Source organism: Triticum urartu, chromosome 7A, assembly GCF_056163025.1.
Source record: "Triticum urartu cultivar PI428250 chromosome 7A, HENAU_Tu73, whole genome shotgun sequence".
Classification (NCBI taxonomy): domain Eukaryota; kingdom Viridiplantae; phylum Streptophyta; class Magnoliopsida; order Poales; family Poaceae; genus Triticum; species Triticum urartu.
Window position 1 is genome coordinate 400059213 of NC_141879.1, and position 24416 is coordinate 400083628.

The 24416-nt window shown below is 42.4% G+C and overlaps 1 protein-coding gene across 1 annotated transcript; it reads left to right on the forward strand.

The window, feature by feature from the left end:
- The first annotated feature begins 13250 nt into the window (after positions 1-13250).
- On the forward strand, positions 13251-13983 carry LOC147959743 (uncharacterized). The gene is given in 2 exon segments (XM_087536315.1): positions 13251-13808; positions 13810-13983. Coding segments are annotated over 2 exon segments (732 nt in total).
- The last annotated feature ends 10433 nt before the right edge of the window (positions 13984-24416 follow it).

The following is a 24416-nucleotide window of genomic DNA, read 5'->3' on the forward strand; positions in this document are numbered from 1 at the left end:
TGTTGCAACGACCACATCTCCGTCTCAGTACATGTTTTGATGCGTACTGTCATTTGATTTTTGATGTGATGGCTTGTCCCTTGTGACCACGTGAGAGCTTCCTTGGAGGTCTCGCTGGCAGCATACTCTGAGTAGATGTACGTAGTAATTAGAGATGAAAAGTCCAAAAAACTGGACTAGCACTCAGCCTTTTGGCCTTCGCATGATGCAAGAAACGGGATGCCCATCCACTTCACTTACGCAACAATAGCAAGTCGCCACCGGCTCGTCGTCACCGGCGGCTGGAGCAAAAAACGGCCACAACAGAGGCGGGCTAACAGGCGAAGCCATGGCCACGATGGCGCAGGGGCTTGGCGGCTCGGAGCGGCGGCTGCGCGGCCGGCCAGGAGGGGCCGCGGTGGCGGACACACACCCAGCAAGATGAGGCCGCGACATCGGGCGTCGGCGGCGGAGGCGACAGCCCCTGGTGCGGCGACATGGCATCGGTTGGGGAGCCCATGAGGCGGGGCATCAGGCCGTCGCAGGATGGCACAGACGCGGTCAGAGTCGAGGGTGAGGTGAACAACATGGAGCCGCGCAACGCGGACGCTCGTGGCATTTCAAGCGCATCTCAGGCGCGGCGGCTCAGGCCCGGCCAGAAGAGGTGTGACGGCTCGGGCGGCCTGAAGCGGCAGCTTGGCGCGCCGGCGGGTTCGCGGCAGAAGCAATGAGGCGGGTCGACAAAGGCGGCCCTGGGTGCGGCCGACTTGATGTGTGACGGCGGCGGCTTGAGGTGGCCATCGCGGAGGGCCAGAGGAAGTGACACGGGTCGACAAAGGCGGAGCGGTCTCGACTGCAACTTGCAGAGGAGATGGTCGGGCCAAGGCCGCTAACAAGGCGGCTTAACGGGGGAGCTCCGGCAGGGGACGATCCGACGCGGCTCAGAGATGACCGCGACAGAGGCGGCAAGGCGGGTGCATCGGCGGCTCGAAAGGCCACACTAGGAGTAGCGGCCCATGTGAACGAGCGTTGTGGGCTGCCCTTGATTTATTTTTTCTCCTCATCTTTTGTCCTTCGTGGCTAGCACTTGGCCTTGTTCAATGTATTGATGGCAGAAAATTATACGGGACGGTGGAGCAGCAAACTCGGTGACTTGTACATGTACATGACTTGTGTCGGTCTCGGCCTCTTGCAGGCGGTGCTCCCAACATCGATCTGGCTTCGAATCATTGTACATTGAATGAAGTAACAACAACAACCACGAGTAGATGCACCAAGTAGTATGCCCAATCAGATTTCAACATAAGCTGACGGTCTCAGCGACTTGGTGATTTGACGGCTTGATGGATTGTTTAGACGCCGTGCACAACAGCCGCCGAGAAAAGTTGATCACGTCCACCCGATTGTACAGTGACGCGAGCATTAAATTCTTGTTGGTCGTTTGTCTCAGCAGATTGCCCGACGATATCGACTGACAAGTTGTAACTCTAATTTTCCTTGAACCTTAAATCTCACAAATCTTAAACCTGGACTGATGAACTTGAAGTTGATGCAAACCCTTCCAAACCGGCTCATCCGGAAAATTGCAAACTTCCCGATCTCTGGAAGAAATCCCTTCAAGAACTCAACACCACCGTGTGCGAACCCCACGGTGGGCTCCAACTGTCGTGGATTTGTCACGGCAGATGTCCTTACTGTGAGGACTTAGTCATGAGGCCAACGCATCTATGTGGTAGCTTGAAAGGGTTGGTCGGAATCGAGAGACACAAGGTTTTACCCAGGTTCGGCCCCTCACGTTGGAGGTAAAAAGCCTACATCATGCTTCATTGATATTGATGATGATGAGCATGATTACACGGTGCTCTATCTTAAGAGCTATAGACTTGTCTGTCTAACCCTAACTTGTCCAACTTGTGAAAACTTGTCCCTCTTGGGATGCCCTGCCCCTCCTTATATAAGTTGAAGGAGCGGGTTACATGACTAGTTCGAGTAGGATTAGGATTACTCTATTACAAGTGGAGTCCTAGTCTTGCTTCCTTTGTAAGGGAATATTTCTTATGCCTTTTCTCTTAAGCTGGCCCACAATAACATAAGTAGGCCTTCTATGAACCACCTTCTGGGCCACTGAGTCTTGTCGCTCCTCTGACCCACCTGCTGGGTCACCAATGAATCACCTGTCTCGGCCGGGTCATCAGTGAGTGGAGAGATCCCGGCGGGTCAGTTGGTGAGTCACCAAGTCAGGGCGGGTCACCAGTGAGTCGCCAAGTCCAGCCCGGTCATACCACGGGGTAGATCCCCGACACTATGTTTTTCTAAATTTTCAGAATTTTTGGAGTTACATAAGTATGAGTAAAATTCCCATCTTTACAGACTGTTCTGTTTTTGACAGATTATGTTTTCTTTGCATTGTGTACTTGTTTTGATGAATCTATGGTTTGTATCGGGGGTATAAGCCATGGTAAAGTTAGAATACAGTAGGTATAATGAAAAATAAAAATATGGATGGGTTTTCAATAGTACTTAAAGCAAAGATTGGTTTTCTTATACTAACGGATCTCACAAAGGTTTTGTTAAGTTTTGTGTGATTGACGTTTTCAAGTTTTGGGTGAGATCACGATGGATGAAGGAATAAGGAGTGAAAAGAGCCTAAGCTCGGGGATGCACATGGCACCCCAAGTTAATATTCAAGGAGAACCAAGAAACTAAGCTTGGGGATGCCCCGGAAGGCATCCCCTCTTTCTTCTAACAACCATCGGTAACTTTACTTGGAGCTATATTTTTATTCATCACATATCATGAGTTTTGCTTGGAACGTCTTGTGTTATATGATTCTTTGCTTGTTTTTCTTTTTAGTTTGTGTCATCTATCCTTGTTGGACACACCTATTTGAGAGAGCCAAAATTATGCTATGATTTGTTAGAATTGCTCTATGCGCTTCACTTAAATTTTTTTGAGCTATGGAATTGCTCTAGTGCTTCACTTATATCTTTTTAGCACATTGTGCTTTAATATTTTTGAAAAAAATGCTCTCATGCTTCACTAAGATTAATTTGAGAGTTAGTAATTTTTTGAAGAAATTCTCTCATGCTTAACTTATACTATTTTGAGAGATGAAAATTTTTATGCTCATGTTCTTCACTTAAATTTGTTTGAGCTCATCAAAAGTAATTGCAACATATGAAATTAGTCCCAAAGTAATAGATGTTGAAGAGGGACATAATAAAAACTTTCATGAAGATCATTGGACAAAATAACCTTGATTCTTTGTAATAGTTTTGAGATATGATGATAGTGATATGAGAGTCATGTTAGCGAGTAATTATGCTTTAGTAAGAATATTGGTGTTAAGGTTTGCCATTCCTTGTGCAAGCGCGAAAGTCAATAGTTATGGAATGAAATTATATCCTACTTATGGTGCATTATTCGGTGTTAGTTACGCTTAATGCTCGCTTATGTGAATTTTCGTTTCTTGGTTTGTTGCTTCTCAATCTATTTGCTAGCCTTCCTTTGTACTAATTAGAAATACTTCTTGTGCATCCAAAATCCCTAAACCCAGTTTTTCCATATGAGTCCACCATACCTACCTATATGCGGTATTTTCATGCCGTTCTAAGTAAATTTGTATGTGCCATCTCTAAATTTTCAAAATGAATTTCCTTTTTGTGTGCTCATACCGCTCATGAAGCGGCAGGGCTGGCCAATATTTTCCATGCTATATGTGTTATTCTCAAGATGAGTGTTTATTCACTTGTCATTGCACGAGAGTACGGCGGTAATAGGGATGCCCAGTCCCGAAATGAAAAAAAAAACTTACTTTATGTTGTAAAATAATAAATTCCTTGGAAATAGTTGGTATGGACGGTACCCGTGTATACGGCTAGCCATGGAGTGTGAAAATATTGTGGAAAAAGGAATAAACTTTATTTTAAGTTTGGGAACCACCTATGATGTATCTAGCATGGAAACTGTTGGGAATTACTCGGTTGTTTTCGTTGACGGGAAAAGTATGCCTCTCAAAAACAATTATCTCTAAATTTAAGCTTTGAGCTCTGGCACCTCTACAAATCCCTACTTCCGTCTACGAAGGGCCTATCTATTTACTTCATGCAATTTTTATTTTTATTTGAGTCTCCATGTTCTCTTATAAAGCACCAACTAGGCAGCACTATGATCATACTTGAGCATTGGATGTAGCTAATATGCGAGTGTGTTTTGTGAATGGCCAATGACTGAGAATGATGGGCTAGGCATAACTTTCTTTAGTGTTGATATTTTGAAAGACATGGTTGCTTGTTGATATGCTTGAGTATTGAAATCTTCATGAGAAAACTAGAATATTGCTTTGAACCGTATAAAATTCCAAATGCCCATGCTACAAAAGAAAAGAATATGTGATGAACATGTTAGGCAGCATTCCACAACAAAAAATATGTTTTTCTCATTCACCTATTCGAGGACGAGCAGGAATTAAGCTTGGGGATGCTGATACGCCTCCAACATATCTATAATGTTTTATTGTTCCAAGCTGTCATATTATCATTCTTGAATGTTTTACCATTATTTTATAGAACCTTTATATCATGTTTTGGGACTAACCTATTGACATATTTCCTAGTGTAAGTTGTTGTTTTTGCTTGTTTTTTACTTCGTAGAATATCAGTACCAAAGAGAGCCCAAACCACAGCGAAACTTTTTGGATATTTTTCTGGACCAAAAGATACCTTCAGGATCAAGAAAGCACCTGGGGGTGCCCGTGGGGACCACAACCCACCAAGGCGCGCCCAGGGGGTTGTGGGGCCCATGGGGGCCTCCTCCGCCGCCGCCTCTTCGCCCTGTAAATTCCCAAATATTTCAAAAACCATAGAGGAGTCGACGAAACACAATTCTAGTCACCGCAAGTTCCAGAACCATGAGATCCAGTCTAACACCATCATAGAGGGGTTCATCATTCTCACTAGTGCCTCTCCGATGATGTATGAGTAGTCCACCATAGACCTATGAGTACGTAGGCAGTAGCTAGATGGCTTCCTCTCTCTCTTTTGATTCTAAAATACAATGGTCTCTTAGAGATCTATTTGATGTAATGAATTTTTGTGGTGTGTTTGTTGGGATCCGATGAAGTTTGAGTTTATTATTAGATTCTTATTCATGAATATTATTTGAGTCTTCTTTGATCTCTTATATGCATGATTATTTATAGCCTCGTATTTCTTTTTTGAATCTTTTCTTTAGTTAGGCCAACTATATCGATTTTTCTTGCCATGGGAAGAGGTGCTTTGTTATGGGTTCGATCTTGCGGTGTTCTTTCCTAGTGACAGAACGGGCAGCAAGGCACGCATGTATCATTGCTATTAAGGATAACAAGATGGGGCTATTCGTACATGGATAGATCTCTTCTACATCATGTCATCGTTCTAATTGCATTACTCTGTTTCTCCATGAAGTTAATACACTAGATGCATGTTGGATATCGATCGATGTGTGGAGTAATAGTAGTAGATGCAAAATTGTTTCGTTCCACTAATCTTGGACATGATGCCTATATATTGATCATTGCCTTGCATATCGTCATAATTATTTGATCTTCTATCAATTGCCCAACAGTAATTTCTTTACGCACCATGTGCAATTTCTTGAGAGAGGCCACTAGTGAAATCTACGGCCCCCGGGTCTATTCTTTATCATATTTGCTTTTCGATCTATTATTTGCCACTTTGATTTTCAGATCTATTATTCCAAAAACACAAAAATACCTTGCTGCACTTTTTATTTGCATCTTTTATTTCGTGTTTTATCGAGATCTATTTATCTAATCTACCACAAATTTACCTATCTTTTTACCGTGGAGGAATTGACAACCCCTCTTACGCGTGGGTTTGCAAGTATTTGTCCTTGTGTGCAGGTACCATTTACATAGTGTTTCTTGGTTCTCCTACTATATTGATACCTTGGTTTCATAACTGAGGGAAACACCTACAGTAGATGTGTTGCATCATCCCTTCCTCTTTAGGGAAATACCGACACAGTTTCAAGCGACATCACATATCATTAACATCATGGATATTCAAAGCTTCATACTAGCAACATTGCAATCATGCTCATCATTCATATATTTTATGCCAAACATTTTATTGAATTCTTCTTTTATCAATTGAGCACAATTTTCCTTTCCATCATTTTCAAGAAAGACATCATAAAGATGAATAATATGAGGCAACCTCAATTCCTTTTTTTATAAACCAAACTAGTGATAAAATAAGCAACTAGAAGATTCAGTTGCAAGATCTAAAGATATACCTTCAAGCACACACCTCCCCCACAATGGCACCAGAAAAGAGCTTGATGTCTACTATGCAACTTTATTCTTATAGACTCGTCTTGGGCCTCCAAGCACAGTGTTTTGTAGGACAGTAGTAATTTTCTCTCAAGTGGATGACCCAAGGTTTATCAATCCGTGGGAGGCGTAGGATGAAGATGGTCTCTCTCAAACAACTCTGCAACCAAATAACAAAGAGTCTCTTGTGTCCCCAACACACCAAATACAATGGTAAATTGTATAGGTGCACTAGTTCGGCGAAAAGATGGTGATACAAGTGCAGTAATGATAGTAGATATTGATTTTTTAATAGGAACAATAAACAAATAGCAAGGTAGAAAGTAACAAAAATGAGCACAAACGGTATTGCAATGCTTGAAAATAAGGCCTAGGGTTCATACTTTCGCTAGTGCAATCTCTCAACAATGCTAACATAGTTAGATCATATGGAAATCCTTCAATGTGCGATAAAGAATCACTCCAAAGTTCTTATCTAGCGGAGAACATAAGACGAAATTGCTTGTAGGGTACAAAATCACCTCAAAGTTTTCCTTTCCGATCGACCTATCGAGCTATTCCTATAAGTGTCACAAACAGCCCAAGAGTTCCTACTCAAATAACACCATATGATACACATCAACCAACTCTAATATCACCTAGATACTTGATGTAGGGTGGAACCCTAGATGGCCGATCTTTCACGAAAGGGGAGGATCCCGTGAAGAACACGAAGAACACAAGGGAAAACACAAGGGGAAACACGAGAGAATCACTCAAACCAACAAGAACGATCACACATATGCTAGATCCGAGTACACATAGAGATCACACAATCCAAAGTCAACAAGGGACGATACAAATGGTAACCGGTTCTTCTCCGAAAGGAGGTCTTGATGGGTCACCCTAGAGGGGGTCTTGAATCCAACATGGATCTTCTCCGAAGAGGGGTCGCGGTCTCTCTCACCGAGTAGATCCATATGGATGAGCGAGACTCTATCTCACAAATGAGATATCACAACGTTAACCCTAGAAAGAGGGAGGAGGGGAGTATATATAGTCTAGGTGGGTGAAGTGGTACACAGGCCTCGGCCCTTAAACTGTGTGCAGACAGGGAAGGCCAGATGTCCGGGCGTCGGGCCGGATGTTCGGGCTTTCGCGAGGGGCCAAATGTTTGGGATATCGGGGTTGGCCTTGACACTCTCCGGATGGAGGGTGCCGGATTTCCGGGCTTCGGGCCGGATGTCCGGGCTAGGGCCGAATGTCCGGGGCCTGTAGGTCCTTGGCGGCTGAGTGGCTGCTGCTCCAGGGGCCGGATGTCTGGGATCGTGGCCGGATGTCCGGGGTCTGGAAGCTGATCTTGACTCCTTCCGTTGGTTCTCTTCATCCGCGAACTTGGGTACTTGTCCGTATTCACGTGCATCTTCGGGAGGGTCCTCTTGGTACCTGGTCATGCACAACATTCCGGACTTAGGTAGTAGCCATGTCTCGAGAGGATCATATGTGATATCACTAAGGAAGGAAGTCACCTCGGTCTTGAGAGCTCTAGCTCTAGCTCGTGTCATAGGTCCTCTTTGCACTTGGTGAGACGATGGTAGGTCCATGGGGATGACCATAGGATGCTCCGCATCATCTCCCCTCCCTTGGGGAAGATCCGACCTCGGATCAAAATCTTCATCACCATGGTAGGAAGAGAGATCTTTGACGTTGAAGATGTCGCTCACGGAGTACTTGTCCCGTGGGATGTCGATCTTGTAGGCGTTGTTGTTGTAGCGTTCGAGCACCTTGAAGGGTCCGTCCGCTCGTGGTAGAACTTTGGACTTGCGTTCGTGGGGGAAGCGGTCCTTGCGAAGGTGTAGCCACACAAGATCTCCAATGTTGAATACCATGTGGTGCTTGTTGAGGTTGAGTTTGGTCGCGAGTCATTGTACTTGGCGCTCAATGGTGTGCCTTGTATCTTCATGCATCTTCTTGAGATAGTTGACTTTGGGCACTCGCGTCCATGTTTGTGCGCTCTTGTAGTGGTAGAGGAAGAATGTCCAATGGGGATAACGGGTTGAAACCGTAGATGACCTTGAAGGGGGACTTGCCGGTAGTCGAATGTCTTGCTTGATTGTAGGCGTACTCGGAGATAGGTAGACACTCCTCCCACTCCTTGATGTTCTTCTTTATTAGCACGCAAAGTAGAACAGAGAGTGTGTGGTTGGTCACCTTCGTTTGGCCATCGGTTTGTGGATGGTATGCTGTGGAGAAGAGTAGCTTGATTCTGATCTTGACGCATAAGGTTTTCCAAAAGTAGCTTAGGAACTTGGCGTCGCGGTCCGAGACTATCGTCTTTGGTACTCCATGGAGGTGCAATATTTCCCTACAAAAGATATTGGCAACATGTGAAGCATCGTCTATCTTGTTGCAAGGAATTAAATGAGACATCTTAGAGAATCGGTCCACAACAAAAAATACGGAATCCTTTCCATTTCAAGTTCTAGGCAAACCAAGCACAAAATCCATGCTAATATCTTCCCATGATTGAGCTTTGGACTTAGCTTTGCGACATGCCGAACATCGGTTGGTGAAGCGGTTGACGTCGCAGAACGTCTTGGGCCAATAATAGTTCTTGGAGAGTGTAGCAAATGTCTTGTCATGTCCAAAGTGTCCCATTAGTCCTCCTCCATGAGATTCTTGCAAAAGCAACAAACGAACAGAAGACTCGGGGATGCATAGTTTGTTAGCTCTCATAAGATAACCATCTTTGATGTAATAACGTTCCCAAGATGTATGCATCAAACATTTGGTATAAGGAATAGCAAAAGTAGGATCATGCGCATACAAGTCTTTTATGTGCTCAAAGCCAATGACATCCAATTCAAGTTGAGTAACAAGCATGCATATGCAGGAAAGAGCGTCCGCCACAACATTTTCCTTACCTTTAATGTACTTGATGATATAAGGAAATGACTCAATGAATTCACTCCACTTAGCATGATGCTTTCTCAACTTAGTTTGACCCTTAAGGTATTTAAGCGTTTCATGATCGGTATGAATGAAAAATTCATGAGGGCGAAGATAATGTTCCCATTCATGCAAAACTCGCACTAAAGCATATAGCTCTTTGTCATAGATGGGGTAATTGAGTTGCGCCCTAGAATGTTTCTCACTAAAGTAAGCTATGGGGCGCTTCTCTTGCGTTAACACACCTCCTATGCCATTACCACAAGAATCCAATGAATCTCAAAGGGTTTGTCAAAGTTTGGTAATGCAAGCACGGGAGCATGAGTAAGCAAATTCTTAAGCTCATTGCATGTGTTATCTTGGGATGGTCCCCAAACAAAGGGTGCATTGTTCTTACTCAAAGCATGCAAAGGTGAAGCAATGGTGCTAAAATCCTTCACAAATTGATGGTAGAAACTGGCTAGACCAAGGAAACTACGCACTTGTTGCAAGTTGGTTGGTTGGGGCCAAGTTTTAATAGCATTGGTCTTAGATTCATCAACATGAACACTCTTAGAAGACACAACGAAACCCAAGAAAACAAGCTTGTCAACACCGAAAAGGCATTTGTCCATATTAGCAAAAAGGTGTTCTTTTCTAAGAGTTTGTAGCACGGTCCTAAGGTGTGTGACATGATCCTTGAGAGATTTGCTAAACACAAGAATATCATCAAAGTAGACAACAACAAATACACCAATATAAGGTTGAAAAACAAAATGCATGAGTCGCATGAAAGTACATGGTGCTTTGGATAAACCCATTGGCATAACAAGCCATTCATATAAGCCAAACTTGGTCTTAAATGCGATTTTCCATTCATCACCTTCTTGGATGCGTATTTGATAGTAGCCACTCTTAAGATCAATCTTAGAGAAAAATTGTGGCTCCGCTAAGCTCATCAAGCATATCATCTAGGTGTGGTATGGGGTAACGATAACGCACGGTAATAGCATTGATACGAAGGCAATCGGAACACATGCGAAATGTACCATCTTTCTTGGGAACAAGGATTACCGGGACGGCACAAGGGCTCAAACTTGCTCGAACATGGCAATTGTTGATGAGTTGTTGTACTTGCCGTTGGATCTCCTTAGTTTCCTCGGGGTTGACGTGCAACATCCCAAAATTTTCCAAATTTTGGAATGTTAATATTTATTATTATTGAGTGAAATGTTATGATTTTTAGGGTAAATTAAAATCTTTTTGAGTATTTTTAAAAAAAATATCAAGTTTGGATTTCTTCTCTTGCGGACTCCTATGAAATATTTGAAACCACTTTTCCTAGTCTAGAAATAATTAAAGAGAATATGTGAACATTTTTGTCCTCAAATCTAAATAATAATTCTGAGAGAGCGAACAATTTATTCATTGATTATCTAGTCTAATATTGTTATTAGTTATGCTTTCTCTCTGCCAGGCTATCTAGCCCATTTATCTCTTCTATATTTTTTTTTCTTTCCTTTGCCCTTGGGCCACTTTTCTCACTAAAGCCCATCCCGAAGTGAAAGCCGAGGCACCGGTCATCTTCCTCCTCTGGTCTGTACGTGAACATGAACAGAACATGCAGAACCTCCACATTCATGACTTCCACCTCTTCCTCTCCATCTAGTGCTAACCATAGCCATCCCTTCAACTTGCCACCAACACGAAAATTTAAGAGGAATGTCAGGAGAACTCACTCAGGAAATTAAAACTCAATTTCATTGCTTTAATTGGACGAACGGATCCGTGAAACGTTCCTGCATAATCAGCCATTAAAGGCCACGGTGAGCTCCCTTGATCTCCCCGTATCGACCCCCTCTTCCCCTATAAATAGGACCCCGGAAAGCACAACATATCTCACCATCCCTAAGCTAGAAACCCCTCTCTGTCTCGCTCTCCTACGCGAGCAATTGCTTGCCGGAGTTCAACAATAGCATCAAAGTCCGACGAGGATTCCGTCGCGACCGAGGTACCCCAAACCCCAACTCCTCCACCTTTCTCTTCCCCTTGTTGATGCGCATGACGGTGACCCCTTTCCCCTCTCTATTTCGCAGCAGGAGAACGAGAACCGCGTGGACCGAGGCTCACTACCGCCGTGCGCAATTTCAGCCGCTTATGTTGAGTGAAGCAGAAAGGTCCCGAGACCCTTACAAAGTCCATTGAATTCTCCATCACTAACTCTCCACCGTCTGCCACTCCTAATTCGCTGGAGCACGCCCGAACCACCATCTTCCTCATCACCGGTGACCAACTCCGGCGAGCTCTCTCTTAATTCCGTAATTCATTTTCAGGAAAATATCCAAACTTCGGAAATTCATATCTCCTAAACCATATGTCCGATTTTAACAAATAAGATATCCCCAGATTCGTTGGAACCTCTAGTTTATTATAAATATATATAATTTCACCTTTGAGCAAACTATAATTTAGTTTTTATTTAAATACGAAATTGAGTATTTCGGCTATATCTTTTATTCCGTAAATCATATAAAAATGTTTTATATATTAAAGTTGGACCTTAGGACCTCACCTTTCTGTTGGAACTCATGGCGTAATTTTTTTTCTAGCATGATTTAGTCACTGTTTTAACATCAACACCTTAATTTGACGTTCTCGATCATTGTTTAATAACTTCGTTAAAATAAGATTTGACACGAAGTTAAATCTCTTAGATTGATCCCTAGAAAAACTCTCTGGTCATGTGCCATCATCATACAAATTTGGATTTAGGAAATGTTACATCAATTTTTGTAACATAAACCTTATGGCATCAACTCCATCTATCATTTTCATTGGACCCAAGTCAAATATTCCAATCAAACCTATTATAGACTGTCGTAGAACTTGGTCACACAACCCTTCAAACCATAGTCCTCACTTAGTATCAATATTATCCAACCCAAGTATATGTCTGTCATATTTTCTTCAAAGACCACACCTGATCCTATATCAACCCTAACCATGCCCTAGAAATTATGATAGTGGCAATCGAATAATTTGTGTTGTTATATGGATTTTGATTTGGATGTTATTTCTGTGTTGAATGCTTGCTTGAATCATTGTTATGTGAATGTGGATATGCCGAGTGTCTTACTTGAGTTATTTATCGCGATAGATTATGGCGAGTGCGAAGGTGAATTCTACAAGGAGGTAGAACCTTGTGACTACGAAATCGAAGGGAAATTGCAAATTGATCATGCTTAAACCTATATTTTCATACTATGCATAACTCTTTAAATTTTAATACTATGCATGTTTTATAAAAGTTTTGCAAAGTATTGTATTTATCTAGAGCCATAGGTTCAAGACTCATCATTGGCCACACTTGCACAAAATGGGTGGGATGAAAACCAAACTTGTTTTAAACTTTAAACTTGCTCTCTTTAGAGCAAAGTTTTGAGAAAATCTTTTTAAAAAAAAATTATATATTGTTTTACTTCTACTCCATGGGCGGGATTTTATGACAGGAGTGTCTACAAGTGATTGCGCCCATCAGGGTCTTGAAGTGAATGCATCCGACTGGGGTCTTGCACACAGGTTTTTGTTGGGGACCGCCATCCAGGGGAATGAGATCTTCCAAATACAGTTTGATGTAGCTTCCAGTATAGCCACATGCTACTATGGGCTCTGGCTTAGCTTAGTACTAACGGGAAACCCTTACCTCAGGGCCGCCATCGGAGAGGGGCTTTCATTGCCTAAGTTGCGAGCGGCTATAGGGGGCTGTTACGGAAAGGCTTCGTCACAATCTCCTCCTAGTCGTACACCCAAGTGTGTAATGATAAACGGGGTTGGTTGTGTCATGTGGGGAACGTGTATGACCTCTATAGAGGGTATCAGAGCATACATTGACTATAGGTCGTTACCTTAGAAAATGGTTTAGAAATAGGAAGACCTTGATAGGAACAACAATTATTTTTGGTATTGCTAAAATTGCAATTCTCGTACCTTTTGCTTTCTTTACTAAGTCTCTCCTATTTCAAACATGTCAATGGAACATTGTGACTTGAGCCAGGCATCCCACTATGAAAGAGTTTTATTTGGAACCCATCTTTTAAGGTTGGTTCAGACACTAAGACTTCGAGTCCCCAAGATTGCAGCATGGCACCATTTGGAGGGGAGAAGCTACTGGAATGCCAACATTAGCATTTATGGACTTCCAGAGATGGAGAACATGATCTTATTCAAAACGCATCCAACTCTTGAGGGAGTTGTGAGTGATGCCATACATGGCATAATAGCACGTCTATGCGGACGTTATCACCAGGAGCTAGGAGGCACCTTCTTTCATGATTTGGGGTGGCAAGATATCACTGGCGAACCTGGCAGGATCATGGAAGATCACAAGAGAAAACTCAACGATATGTTGAATTATAATCTGGATTTAGAAAGGTACATCAAAGGTCTTCAACTGGAGCATTCTGAAGCTTTGCAGAAGATAGAGGCCATGAAGGAAGTTAGAACCCTCCTGGAGCAGAAGGTGGGGATAATGCGAGAATATTTGGAGGAAAACAAAGACGAAGTCCAGGCTCAAGAGACAGAAATCAAGAAAACTGCAGAAGGAATGATGGAAAGAAAAGGCTCGCAATAAGAAACTCAAGCTAGAAAACAGGGTTCTAAAAGGAGAAAAGGCCAAAGAAGAGGACTTCTCAGTCAACTCCTCTGATGAGAGCGGCAATACCTCCCTCAGCAGCATCAACCTGAATGTTGAATCTAGAACTTAAGACCACCATGAGTGTAATAAAGGAGGAATGCTTGCGAGTAGTGTACCAACCATGTCGAACCTATGTGGATGGCGGTACATAGGATTGATTGAATAAAATATATGTGTGGATTTTTATTTTTTTGAAATTTTTTTCATTGTTTTAACTATAGTTATCATTTTACTTGTGTGATTTAAAATATTGCGTTATTAGGATACGAACTCCATAGATTTGTATTATTTATTTATTTTTGACACCTAAAACAGTAGGAGAGCCTCCTACTGTGTAATTAAATTAATAAATGGGTGGAGTTACATATGGTTCTGTACATGTCATCCCCTTTGGGGATGGTTGGGGGGAGGGAAACAAATCAAAGAGTAGCTACAAAGGAGGTGAGAAAGGAGGTGTGTTTTTCTCCAACCCTATGAGTTAGGAGAGAGAGATCCTCTTTTAGTCTTGAATTCCAGGATGCTTTCGTGGGTGTTATTCTTCTTAAGACTTTATTATTTATTTCCTTCCAGATGCTCCATGCTGCTTGTAGAAATATTGCCATGAACATTGGCTTGTTCCATGCTGTTTTAGCTGTGCTTATCCAATCCAAACATGAACCTTGAGAACTCCACCAGATGGCAATATCAGACCAGCAATCCTTGCTGAAGGAACAATCAAAGAAAATATGCTCAAGTGTTTCTTCCATGTTGGACTCGCAGAGGGGGCAAGTATAGTCATTGCCAATGTTGTAGTGTCTTCAGAGAGAAGGAGCCACCCAAAAACCTTTATTTTCATTGTAACCTTAGACTTCCATAGCCAGGTATAAGTTTGATGGGCCCGAACCTCCCTGAAGTAAAAGTTATAGTATTTGCTGGCCGAGTACATCTGAGTCGACCAAGTACAGTTCCAGTTATCATTCCCAGAGAGGCTGTCTTGCAGTTGAATGTCACATACAAGACATTGAAGATCTCTAGTCTCTGCATGTGCCTAGACCAAAAGCGGCAGGTGAAACGTTTCGCGCAATGTCGTGGCCCCCAAGAAATCTTTAACAGAAATATCCTCCTGGATGGTGAATGAAAATGCCTACGGATGTGTTTCTACCAGAATACCATCCGTCCAATGATCCTTCCAAAAAAGTATGTCCTCCCCCATGTGCACTTGGACTTTGGTAATCCCACAGTAAATTAGCATTAGTTTCATCACATCTCGCCACCAAAAAGACCCGCAGGGATCAGCTGCATGGGGGATCTTGTTGCTGTAGTACGTGCTCCATATGAGTTCCACCCAAGGTAGGTCCCATCGGTTATAGAATTTGTGGAGGTATTTTAGCAGAAGTGCATCACTTTGTACCTTGATATTAATGACACCGAGGCCTCCCGAAACCTTGGGATGGCAGACCATGTCCCAAGCCGCAAGAGAGTAGCAAGAGTCCCCATTCTCCGTTTTTTTGGTCCATAATCATTTGTGTCTGATTTTATCCAGTAGTTCAATAATGCTAACAGGCAACTTGAGAGTACATAGTGCGAAGATTATTAGGGAGGTTATGACCGAGTTGAGGAGTGATAGTTTACCCCCATAAGATATCATGTTGAGTGTAGCAGAAAGCCTTCGTTCCACCCGACAGACAAGAGGGAAAAGATCTATCACTAATGGCCCGGTCGTCCCCATAGGCAAACCGGGATAGGTGAAAGGCATTTTACCAACCACACACCCGAAGATAGTTGCAAGGCAGTTGTACGTGTCTGCATGACAGTTTATGGGGATCAGAGTCGGCTTGTGGGAGTTTATTTTGAGGCCAATTGAGGTTGCATAGTCCGAGAGGATATCTTTGATGATCACCACTTGCGTTGTGCATGATGGCATGGCCAGAATAGTGTCGTCCGCGTATTGAATGACTGGGTAATCTGTTTGATTGGTCGAGGGGAAAGGCAGCTGAATTGTTCCTCTAGAGTAGGCGTCATTGATTGTTGCTTGCAAGAGATCAGCCGCCAAGACAAACACCAGGGGCGAGAAGGGATCGCCTTGCCGGACCCCACATTTACAATGGAATTGTCGTCCGAGCACACTGTTCAAGAGAACCGCAGATTTACCAGACCCAAAAATGCATTGCACCCATCTGAGCCATTTGTCATTAAAACCCATATTCTTCATTATGGTTAGCATGGCCTCATGATCAATAGTGCTAAACGCCTTGGCAAAGTCAAGCTTAAGTAGCAAAATTTCTTTCTTAGAGGCCTGGCACTGGTAAATGTATTCAAATGCCCAAGCAAGGCAATCTTGGATGGTGCGACCTTTGAGGAATCCATATTGGTTTTGATGAATTATACGTAGGATCACTCTTTGCAGGCAGTTGGCAAGCAGTTTGGTTAGCACTTTGGGGCAGTAGTTTAGCAAAGTGATCAGACGATAATCATTGACTGATGATGGGGCATTAGTTTTGGGGATTAATGTGATGAAACCATCATTTATGCTTTCAAGGTTGAGATTACCATCAACGAATTGATTGCAGAGCTTGTAGAAGTCATGCTTGATAATGTGCCAACAAGATTTCATAAACGCATGTTGAAGCCATCTGGGCTAGGTGCACGATCGACTGGCATAAGCTTAATAACATTATCGATCTCCTTCGTGGTGAATGGTACAATAAGCTCTTCTAACCCATCAACTTTTTCAATGATTCTATCAAGATTGAATTTCATATCATGATGTGATGCAGAGCCCAGCCTTTGCTTGAAAGTATTGAAGATGAGTGCCTCTTTTCCAGCATGATCCTCCACAATGGTGTCATTATCAGTAGTCAGGGAGGCAATGTTGTTAAATCTCATCCGTTCAGAGGCCATTGCTTGAAAGAACTTTGAATTCTCATCTCCGAACTTAACCCAACATATAGTGCAACGTTTTTTCCAATATTGTTGCTGATAGGATAAGAGACGTAGAATATGTGTCTTGAGAATCCTCCTAAAGTTTGCTTCTGGTAATGAGAGGGGTGTTTGTTTTCTAACTCATCAAGTTCAAAAAGTGCCTTATTGGAATTTTCAATGGCAATAGAAAGTCTAGAAATCCCTTTACTCCAAACCTTAAGAGCATGTCAGAGAGCATTTAGCTTTCTGCAGAGAACCGTGGCCATATTGTTGGACCAAATTTGTCTGCCCCAAACTTGCTGGACAATATAAAAAAAGCCATGATGTTGGACCCAATAAGATTCAAAATGGAACACCTTTGATCTTGGTATGGAGGTCTCAATTGTGACAACACAAGGAATATGGTCTGAAACTGGTCTCCCTAGGGGTTTAACCATGGTCTTGGGGTAAGAAGTGGTCCAATTGGAGCTAGTAAAGAACCAATCTAGTTGCTCTAAGAGGGGGTCTGTTTGCATATTGCTCCACATGAACGATCGTCCTTTAATAGGTAGTTCAATGAGGGCTTGTGAACGATTGAAATCGTTAAAGGTTATCATGTCATTAAGATTACCATCTGGTTTATTGCGGTTATCTGGGCTTCTGATGAAATTAAAGTCACCGACTAATAGCCAATCTTCATTATCAGGGATGTTTAATTGGACAAGCCATTGAATGAATGCTAGTCTCTGATCCCCCTGGCGGGGTCCATAGACATTCACAAGAGTCCAAAGGTGAGCGGACTGCATTGATTTGAAGTTAATGACCTGAGCAAAATCATTATAAGAGACAATATCTGCATGAAAATGGAGCTGTTCCAGATTGTAACGAGACCACCAGAGGCTCCCCGGGAGGGGACAAAAGCAAATTTATCATAGCGGCACGGGAAACAGGATTTAATGAATGCATTATCAAAAGAGGCCATTTTAGTTTCCTGCAAGCAAATAACAGCACAACCACTAGAGCTGATGGCGTTGGTCAGGGCTATCTGCTTGGCATCAGAGTTCAAACCCCAAACGTTCCAGCAGAGAATGTTCCAATTAACTGACAGAACCATAATAAAAGGTAGCTAGAGAACAAAAAAAGGCTAGGCAAAGGCCGAAGATGGCCCTGCGTCCTTATCATAAAGGAGAGCTTCCTCCGAGAGCTCCGCAGCTGGGATAGCGCAGAGGGTTGTGCCAATATGCTGAATCACCTAGATTGGAGTAGGCGGTGGTACTGCAGTAGTTGTTGTGGCTTTAGTGTTGTCGGAGATCATGACAGAGGAGGCAGAAGGCAGAGTCCTTGGCTTGACCTTGGATTTTTTGTTGGACGTGTCCGCGACAGAAGGCACTTTGAAACCATCGTATTTGTTAGAGCGAGTACTCCTGCGCAGAACAATGGAACAATCTGGAGCCACAGGCTTTCCACGACGCCCAATCGAAGAAGAGCCAGATGGAACAGACAAATCCTCCGTTTGTGTCAGAGCAAGGACCGTTGGATTAGCATCACATGGAACTGAAGATCCCAAATTAACATTAATACTAGATGAGTTTTCAAGCACAAGTCCCAGGACCACAGTTTCAGAAGTTGCAACCGCAGGGACTATGTTTGAAGCCGTGTCAAGTAGGGGCAAACCAGTACCAGCATTTTCCTGTGCCGAAGGCATCCAAGCAGACAGACCAGGTATCAGGTTAGTGCAAGAGACCGAGGAGGCATGGTGAGTGTTCATGGAAGCTTGGTAGACCTCAAAAGAGCCCCTATCTTCAGAAAGAACCACTTTGATGTCAATGCTGTTGTTTCTAAAACCAAACCCGGTGCTCCAAGGGCCATAACTAGCAATAATTGGCATTATAGCAGCTGTGAGGAAAGTGTTGATTCTGACAAAAGGAATTCCAGAATTCAGCAGCATGGAGGAGACAGTATCTCCTTGGGACGTCAGCTCAAGATGTAAGCCCACAGTGGAGAGGGAGAGGTCAATTGTCAAGGAGTTGACACGGGTTGGTTCAACAACAGCATCAGAGGTATCTTCAGTAGACAGAGCAGGTGCAATTAGAGAGCTTTCTCCAGGTATCAGAACAGGGGCAGTAGTAGAGCTAGTTCCAGTAACCATGGAGTGAAGAACTGGCACAAGAACAAAGCTGTCAGACAGAGTGGCACTGGAGTCGGTGCTAGTATAGGAAGAAATTGAATCATTCCATGCCATTCTAGGGCTATCATGAAGATTGTTGGCAGGAAGCACACCGTCTTGCACATGTAATCCTTCTGCAGCAAGCCATTCCTGAAAATTGTACAAAACCGGTGGTGCTTGTGGAGGAGAAGGAGGCCACTCCCCCCAATTAACCTGAAAGTGCACATCATTGGCCTGAACACCCTGTTGCCCACCTTGTTGCTGCACATCATTAGCAGCAGCGTTCTGTGCCATCCAATTATGCAATTTGTATTACTTATTTAACCCTGAGAGGTGCAAGTTATGGATAAATAACAAGAAGACCTTCATACAGGTAAAGTATCACACACTGAAGACTTTGAAGAATTATAGACTTCATGACGAAGCCATAGTAAACGAGCCTATTAGAAATGCTGAGAACAGTATGATAGAAGCTGATTGTTGATTGTGGTGTGTGTGGATCCATCTCTCTTCCTCCCTAAGCTCTATCTCACCTATATCAAATCCTTGAACCATGGATGAACCAACCACTAAACTTTTCCTCGTAGAAACCTCCACATTTCTTCGAAGGGGATAAATACCTTGTTGTTTTGAACTCTGCCTTTCCTCTTCACCTGCAGATGGCAACCCTTTACGAATCATTCCACAAGGGCCCAGAAATGATCTTGACTTTGACTAGTGACCATGATTTTCCAAAGATCCTGAAGGATATGATGGGACATATTCACCTTGAAGGAGATGAAGTCTACAAGGGTTATCCTTTCATTGAAAATGGAGTGGAACTTTGGTACGTGGAAGTACACCTCCTCCTTTCATTGAAAATGGAGTGGAACTTTCCTACTCATTGAAGGAGCATAGGATTAATGAGTTCAAGGACCACATCGCACGTTTTCAACTGGACTAAACTTCTTACGAAGGAGTAAGGAATAATGTTGGGTTTACACGCTTGACCATACCAATCCATGTGGATGGCAACACTTGTAATAAGCTATGTTGAACTCGAAGTTGTACGAGAGGTTAAAGGATGTAATAAGGAATCTATTCATAAGGAGAATGCAACTTTGGCACACAAAAGTTCTGCTATTTCTCGCATGTAAGTTATACCCGCATGAGTAGGAACAACGTCACCCAAAAGCGTTTTATTAGTGTTGCAGGTGAAGACCTCTTAAAGAGGAGTGAGAATTCCCGAGTGTTAGAACACGCGATTCGCTAATCTACATATGAGGTAATGATTTGAGTACGAGATGGATTGATCACCATACCAGAGACTCTTATTTTACACTTTTGTATGTTTGATGGCTAAATCGAAGAGATTTGAGAACATAGTTCAGTGTCGACACGACAAGCTTGAAACCATAAAATGGTAAGACGTATTACCAATATAGATAGGCAACCATGCCTAACGTAGATGGACGGTGAGGAAAAATGCAAAGATCTTAAGGGAGTTCCATCGGAAGCTATCGGCCACCATGAGAATCTCGGAAGTAGTTTTGGAATCTATGGATTTTGAGAAAGACTTTTCTTTTGAGGAAAAGCCTAGTTCTAAACCATAGAAGCTCAATGAAGAACCATCATGGAATAAAGCAATTCTGGATATCCCTACAAGTTTGTTCTTAAGGGTGGTAGCACCCCAACACCCTCGAAGGACAATTTGGTCATACGACAAATCAACAGAGACTCCAGAATGGTGCGGGAAGACATAGGCATGCCAAGGAACTGGAATGCATAGAATTGAATTAATAGAAGACATTCTCTCAAGAAAGGAGGCAAAAGGATGAACCGCAAACCTGTAGATGATATGACCAAACCCTGGGGAAGTAACCCAAGGAACCCAAACCCTAACCTATTTCTTGCTAGCCTCTGCAGATCTCGAGGACGAGATTTATTTTAAGGTTGGTAGTCTGTAACATCCCAAAATTTTCCAAATTTTGGAATGTTAATATTTATTATTATTGAGTGAAATGTTATGATTTTTAGGGTAAATTCAAATCTTTTTGAGTATTTTTTTAAAAAATATCAAGTTTGGATTTCTTCTCTTGCAAACTCCTATGGAATATTTGAAACCACTTTTCCTAGTCTAGAAATAATTAAAGAGAATATGTGAACATTTTTGTCCTCTGATCTAAATAATAATTCTGAAAGAGCGAAAAATTTATTCATTGATTATCTAGTCTAATATTGTTATTAGTTATGCTTTCTCTCTGCCAGCCTATCTAGCCCATCTATCTCTTCTATATTTTTTCTTTACTTTGCCCTTGGGCCACTTTTCTCACTAAAGCCCATCCTGAAGTGCAAGCCTAGGCACCGGTCGTCTTCCTCCTCTGTTCAGTACGTGAACATGAACAGAACCTACAGAACCTCCACATTCATGACTTCCACCTCTTCCTCTCCCTCTAGTGCTAACCACAGTCATCCTTTCAACTGGCCACTAACACGAAAATTTAAGAGGAATGTCAGGAGAACTCATTCAGGAAATTAAAACTCAACTTTGTTGCTTTAATTAGACGGACGGATCCGTGAAACATTCCTGCACAATCAGCCATTAAAGGCCACGGTGAGCTCCCTTGATCTCCCCGTATCGACCCCCTCTTCCCTTATAAATAGGTCCCTGGAAAGCACAACAAATATGACCATCCCTAAGCTAGAAACCCCTCTCTGTCTTGCTCTCCTACATGAGCAATTGCTCGCTGGAGTTCAACAATAGAATCAAAGTCCGACGAGGATTCCATCGTGACCGAGGTACCCCAAACCCCAACTCCTCCACCTTTCTCTTCCCCTTGTTGATGCGCATCTCGTTGACCCCTTTCCCCTCTCTATTTTGCAGCAGGAGACGAGAACCCTGAGGACCGAGGCTCACTGCCTCCGTGCGCAATTTCAGCCACTTCTGTCGAGTGAAGCAGAAAGGTCCCAAGATCCTTACAGAGTCCATTGAATTCTCCATCACCATCTCTCCACCGTCCGCCGCTCCTAATTCGCCGGAGCACGCCCGAACCACCATCCTACTCATCACCGGCGACTAACTCCGGTGAGCTCTCTCTTAATTCCGTAATTCATTTTCAGGAAAATATCCAAACTTCGGAAATTCATATCTCCTAAACCACATGTACGATTTTAACAAATAAGATATCCACGGATTCGTTGGAACCTTTAGTTTATTATAAAAATATATAATTTCACCTTTGAGCAAACTATAATTCAGTTTTTATTTAAATACTAAATTGAGTATTTCGGCTATATCTTTTATTCCGTAAATCATATAAAAATGTTTTATATATCAAAGTTGGACCTTAGGACCTCACCTTTCTGTTGGAACTCATGGCGTAATTTTTTTAGCACGATTTAGTCACTGTTTTAACATCAACACCTTAATTTGACGTTCTCGATCATTGTTTAATAACTTCGTTAAAATAAGATTTGACACGAAGTTAAATCTCTTAGATTGATCCCTAGAAAACCTCTCTGGTCATGTGCCATCATCATACAAATTTGGATTTAGGAAATGTTACATCAATTTTTGTAACATAAACCTTATGGCATCAACTCCATCTATCATTTTCATTGGACCCAAGTCAAATATTGCAATCAAACCTATTATAGACTGTCGTAGAACTTGGTCACACAACCCTTCAAACCATAGTCCTCACTTAGTATCAATATTATCCAACCCAAGTATATGTCTGTCATATTTTCTTAAAAGACCACATCTGATCCTATATCAAACCTAACCATGCCCTAGAAATTATGATAGTGGCAATCGAATAATGTGTGTTGTTATATGGATTTTGATTTGGATGTTATTTGTGTGTTGAATTCTTGCTTGAACCATTGTTATGTGAATGTGGATATGCTGAGTGTCTTACTTGAGTTATTTATCGCGTTAGATTGCGGCGAGTGCGAAGGTGAATTCTACAAGGAGGTAGAACCTTGTGACTACGAAACTGAAGGCAAGTTGCAAATTGATCATGCTTCAACCTATATTTTCATACTATGCATAACTCTTTAAATTTTAATACTATGCATGTTTTATAAAAGTTTCGCAAAGTGTTATATTTAGCTAGAGCCATAGGTTCAAGACTCACCATTGGCCATGCTTGCACAAAATGGGTTGGATGAAAAGCAAAAAAAAAATAAACTTTAAACTTGCTCCCTTTGGAGCAAAGTTTTGAGAAGATCTTTTTAAAAAAAATTATATATTGTTTTACTTCTACTCCCCGGGCGGGATGGTATGACGGGAGCGTCTACAAGTGAATGTGCCCAACTGGGGTCTTGCACACAGGTTTTTTGTGGGGACCGCCGTCTAGGGGAATGCGATCTTCCAAGTACAGTTTTATGTAGCTTCAAGTACAGCCACATGCTAGTATGGGCTATGGTTTAGCTTAGTATTAACGGGAAACCCTTACCTCAAGACCGACATCGGAGAGGGGCTTTCATTCCTAAGTTGCGGGCGGCTTGGTCAGGTATAGGGGGGTTGTTACGGAAAGGCTTCATCACAATCTCCTCCTAGTCGTACACTCAAGTGTATAATGATAAACGGGGTTGGTTGTGTCATGTGGGGAATGTGTACGACCTCTGCAGAGGGTTTAACCTAATCGATTAGTCGTGCCCTCAGTTACGGGCAATTTGAGCAACTAAGACTTGGACTGAAGAAGAATCTCCCCTCTCTTTTCTAAAAATCTGTTTTAAGGGTTAAAGTTGAGGAATGAGCACAGTGAATGTGTTTCACTTCAACCTTATGTATGTTTTAAACTATTTTTACAGAATGAGCACTGGTGCGTATATCCAAGTGTCTCGGTCCTACCTTTTATACTAAAAACTATTTCAATTTCAACAAAAGTTTACATAATTTACTATAGGAAGATTGTCTTTATGCAAAAGAAACCTCCACCAATACTTACCCAGCATATATAATCTGTTATACTTTCTTTTGAAACTTGCGAGTACATTCCACGTACTCATCTGCACCTGTCATGTGCAGATCTCGACAGATTAAGAGACGATAGGGTTATGGTCTACACTCAACGAGCCCAGTGGCGTTGATGGAGCCCTAACTTAGCAACTACATACAATTCCGTTGTATTATGTGCTAGCTTGAGCTATGCCTAAGGTGTGATTTATATATATCTGGATCTACCATTGTAGTAGAATGATATATGTCTTACTGATATTCATTTCTGTTACTGTGTGTGCTAGCTATGATCCAGGGATAGCAAAGTAAGCATAGAGACTTGGATTCTACCAAATCCGGGTCGTGACAAAATAGTATCAGAGCATATGTTGATTGTAGGATGTGACCCTAGAAAATGGTTTAGAAATAGGAAGACCTTGATAGGAACAACAATTATTTTTGGTATTACTAAAACTGCAATTCTCGTACCTTTTGCTTTATTTACTAAGTCTCTCCTACTTCAAACATGTAG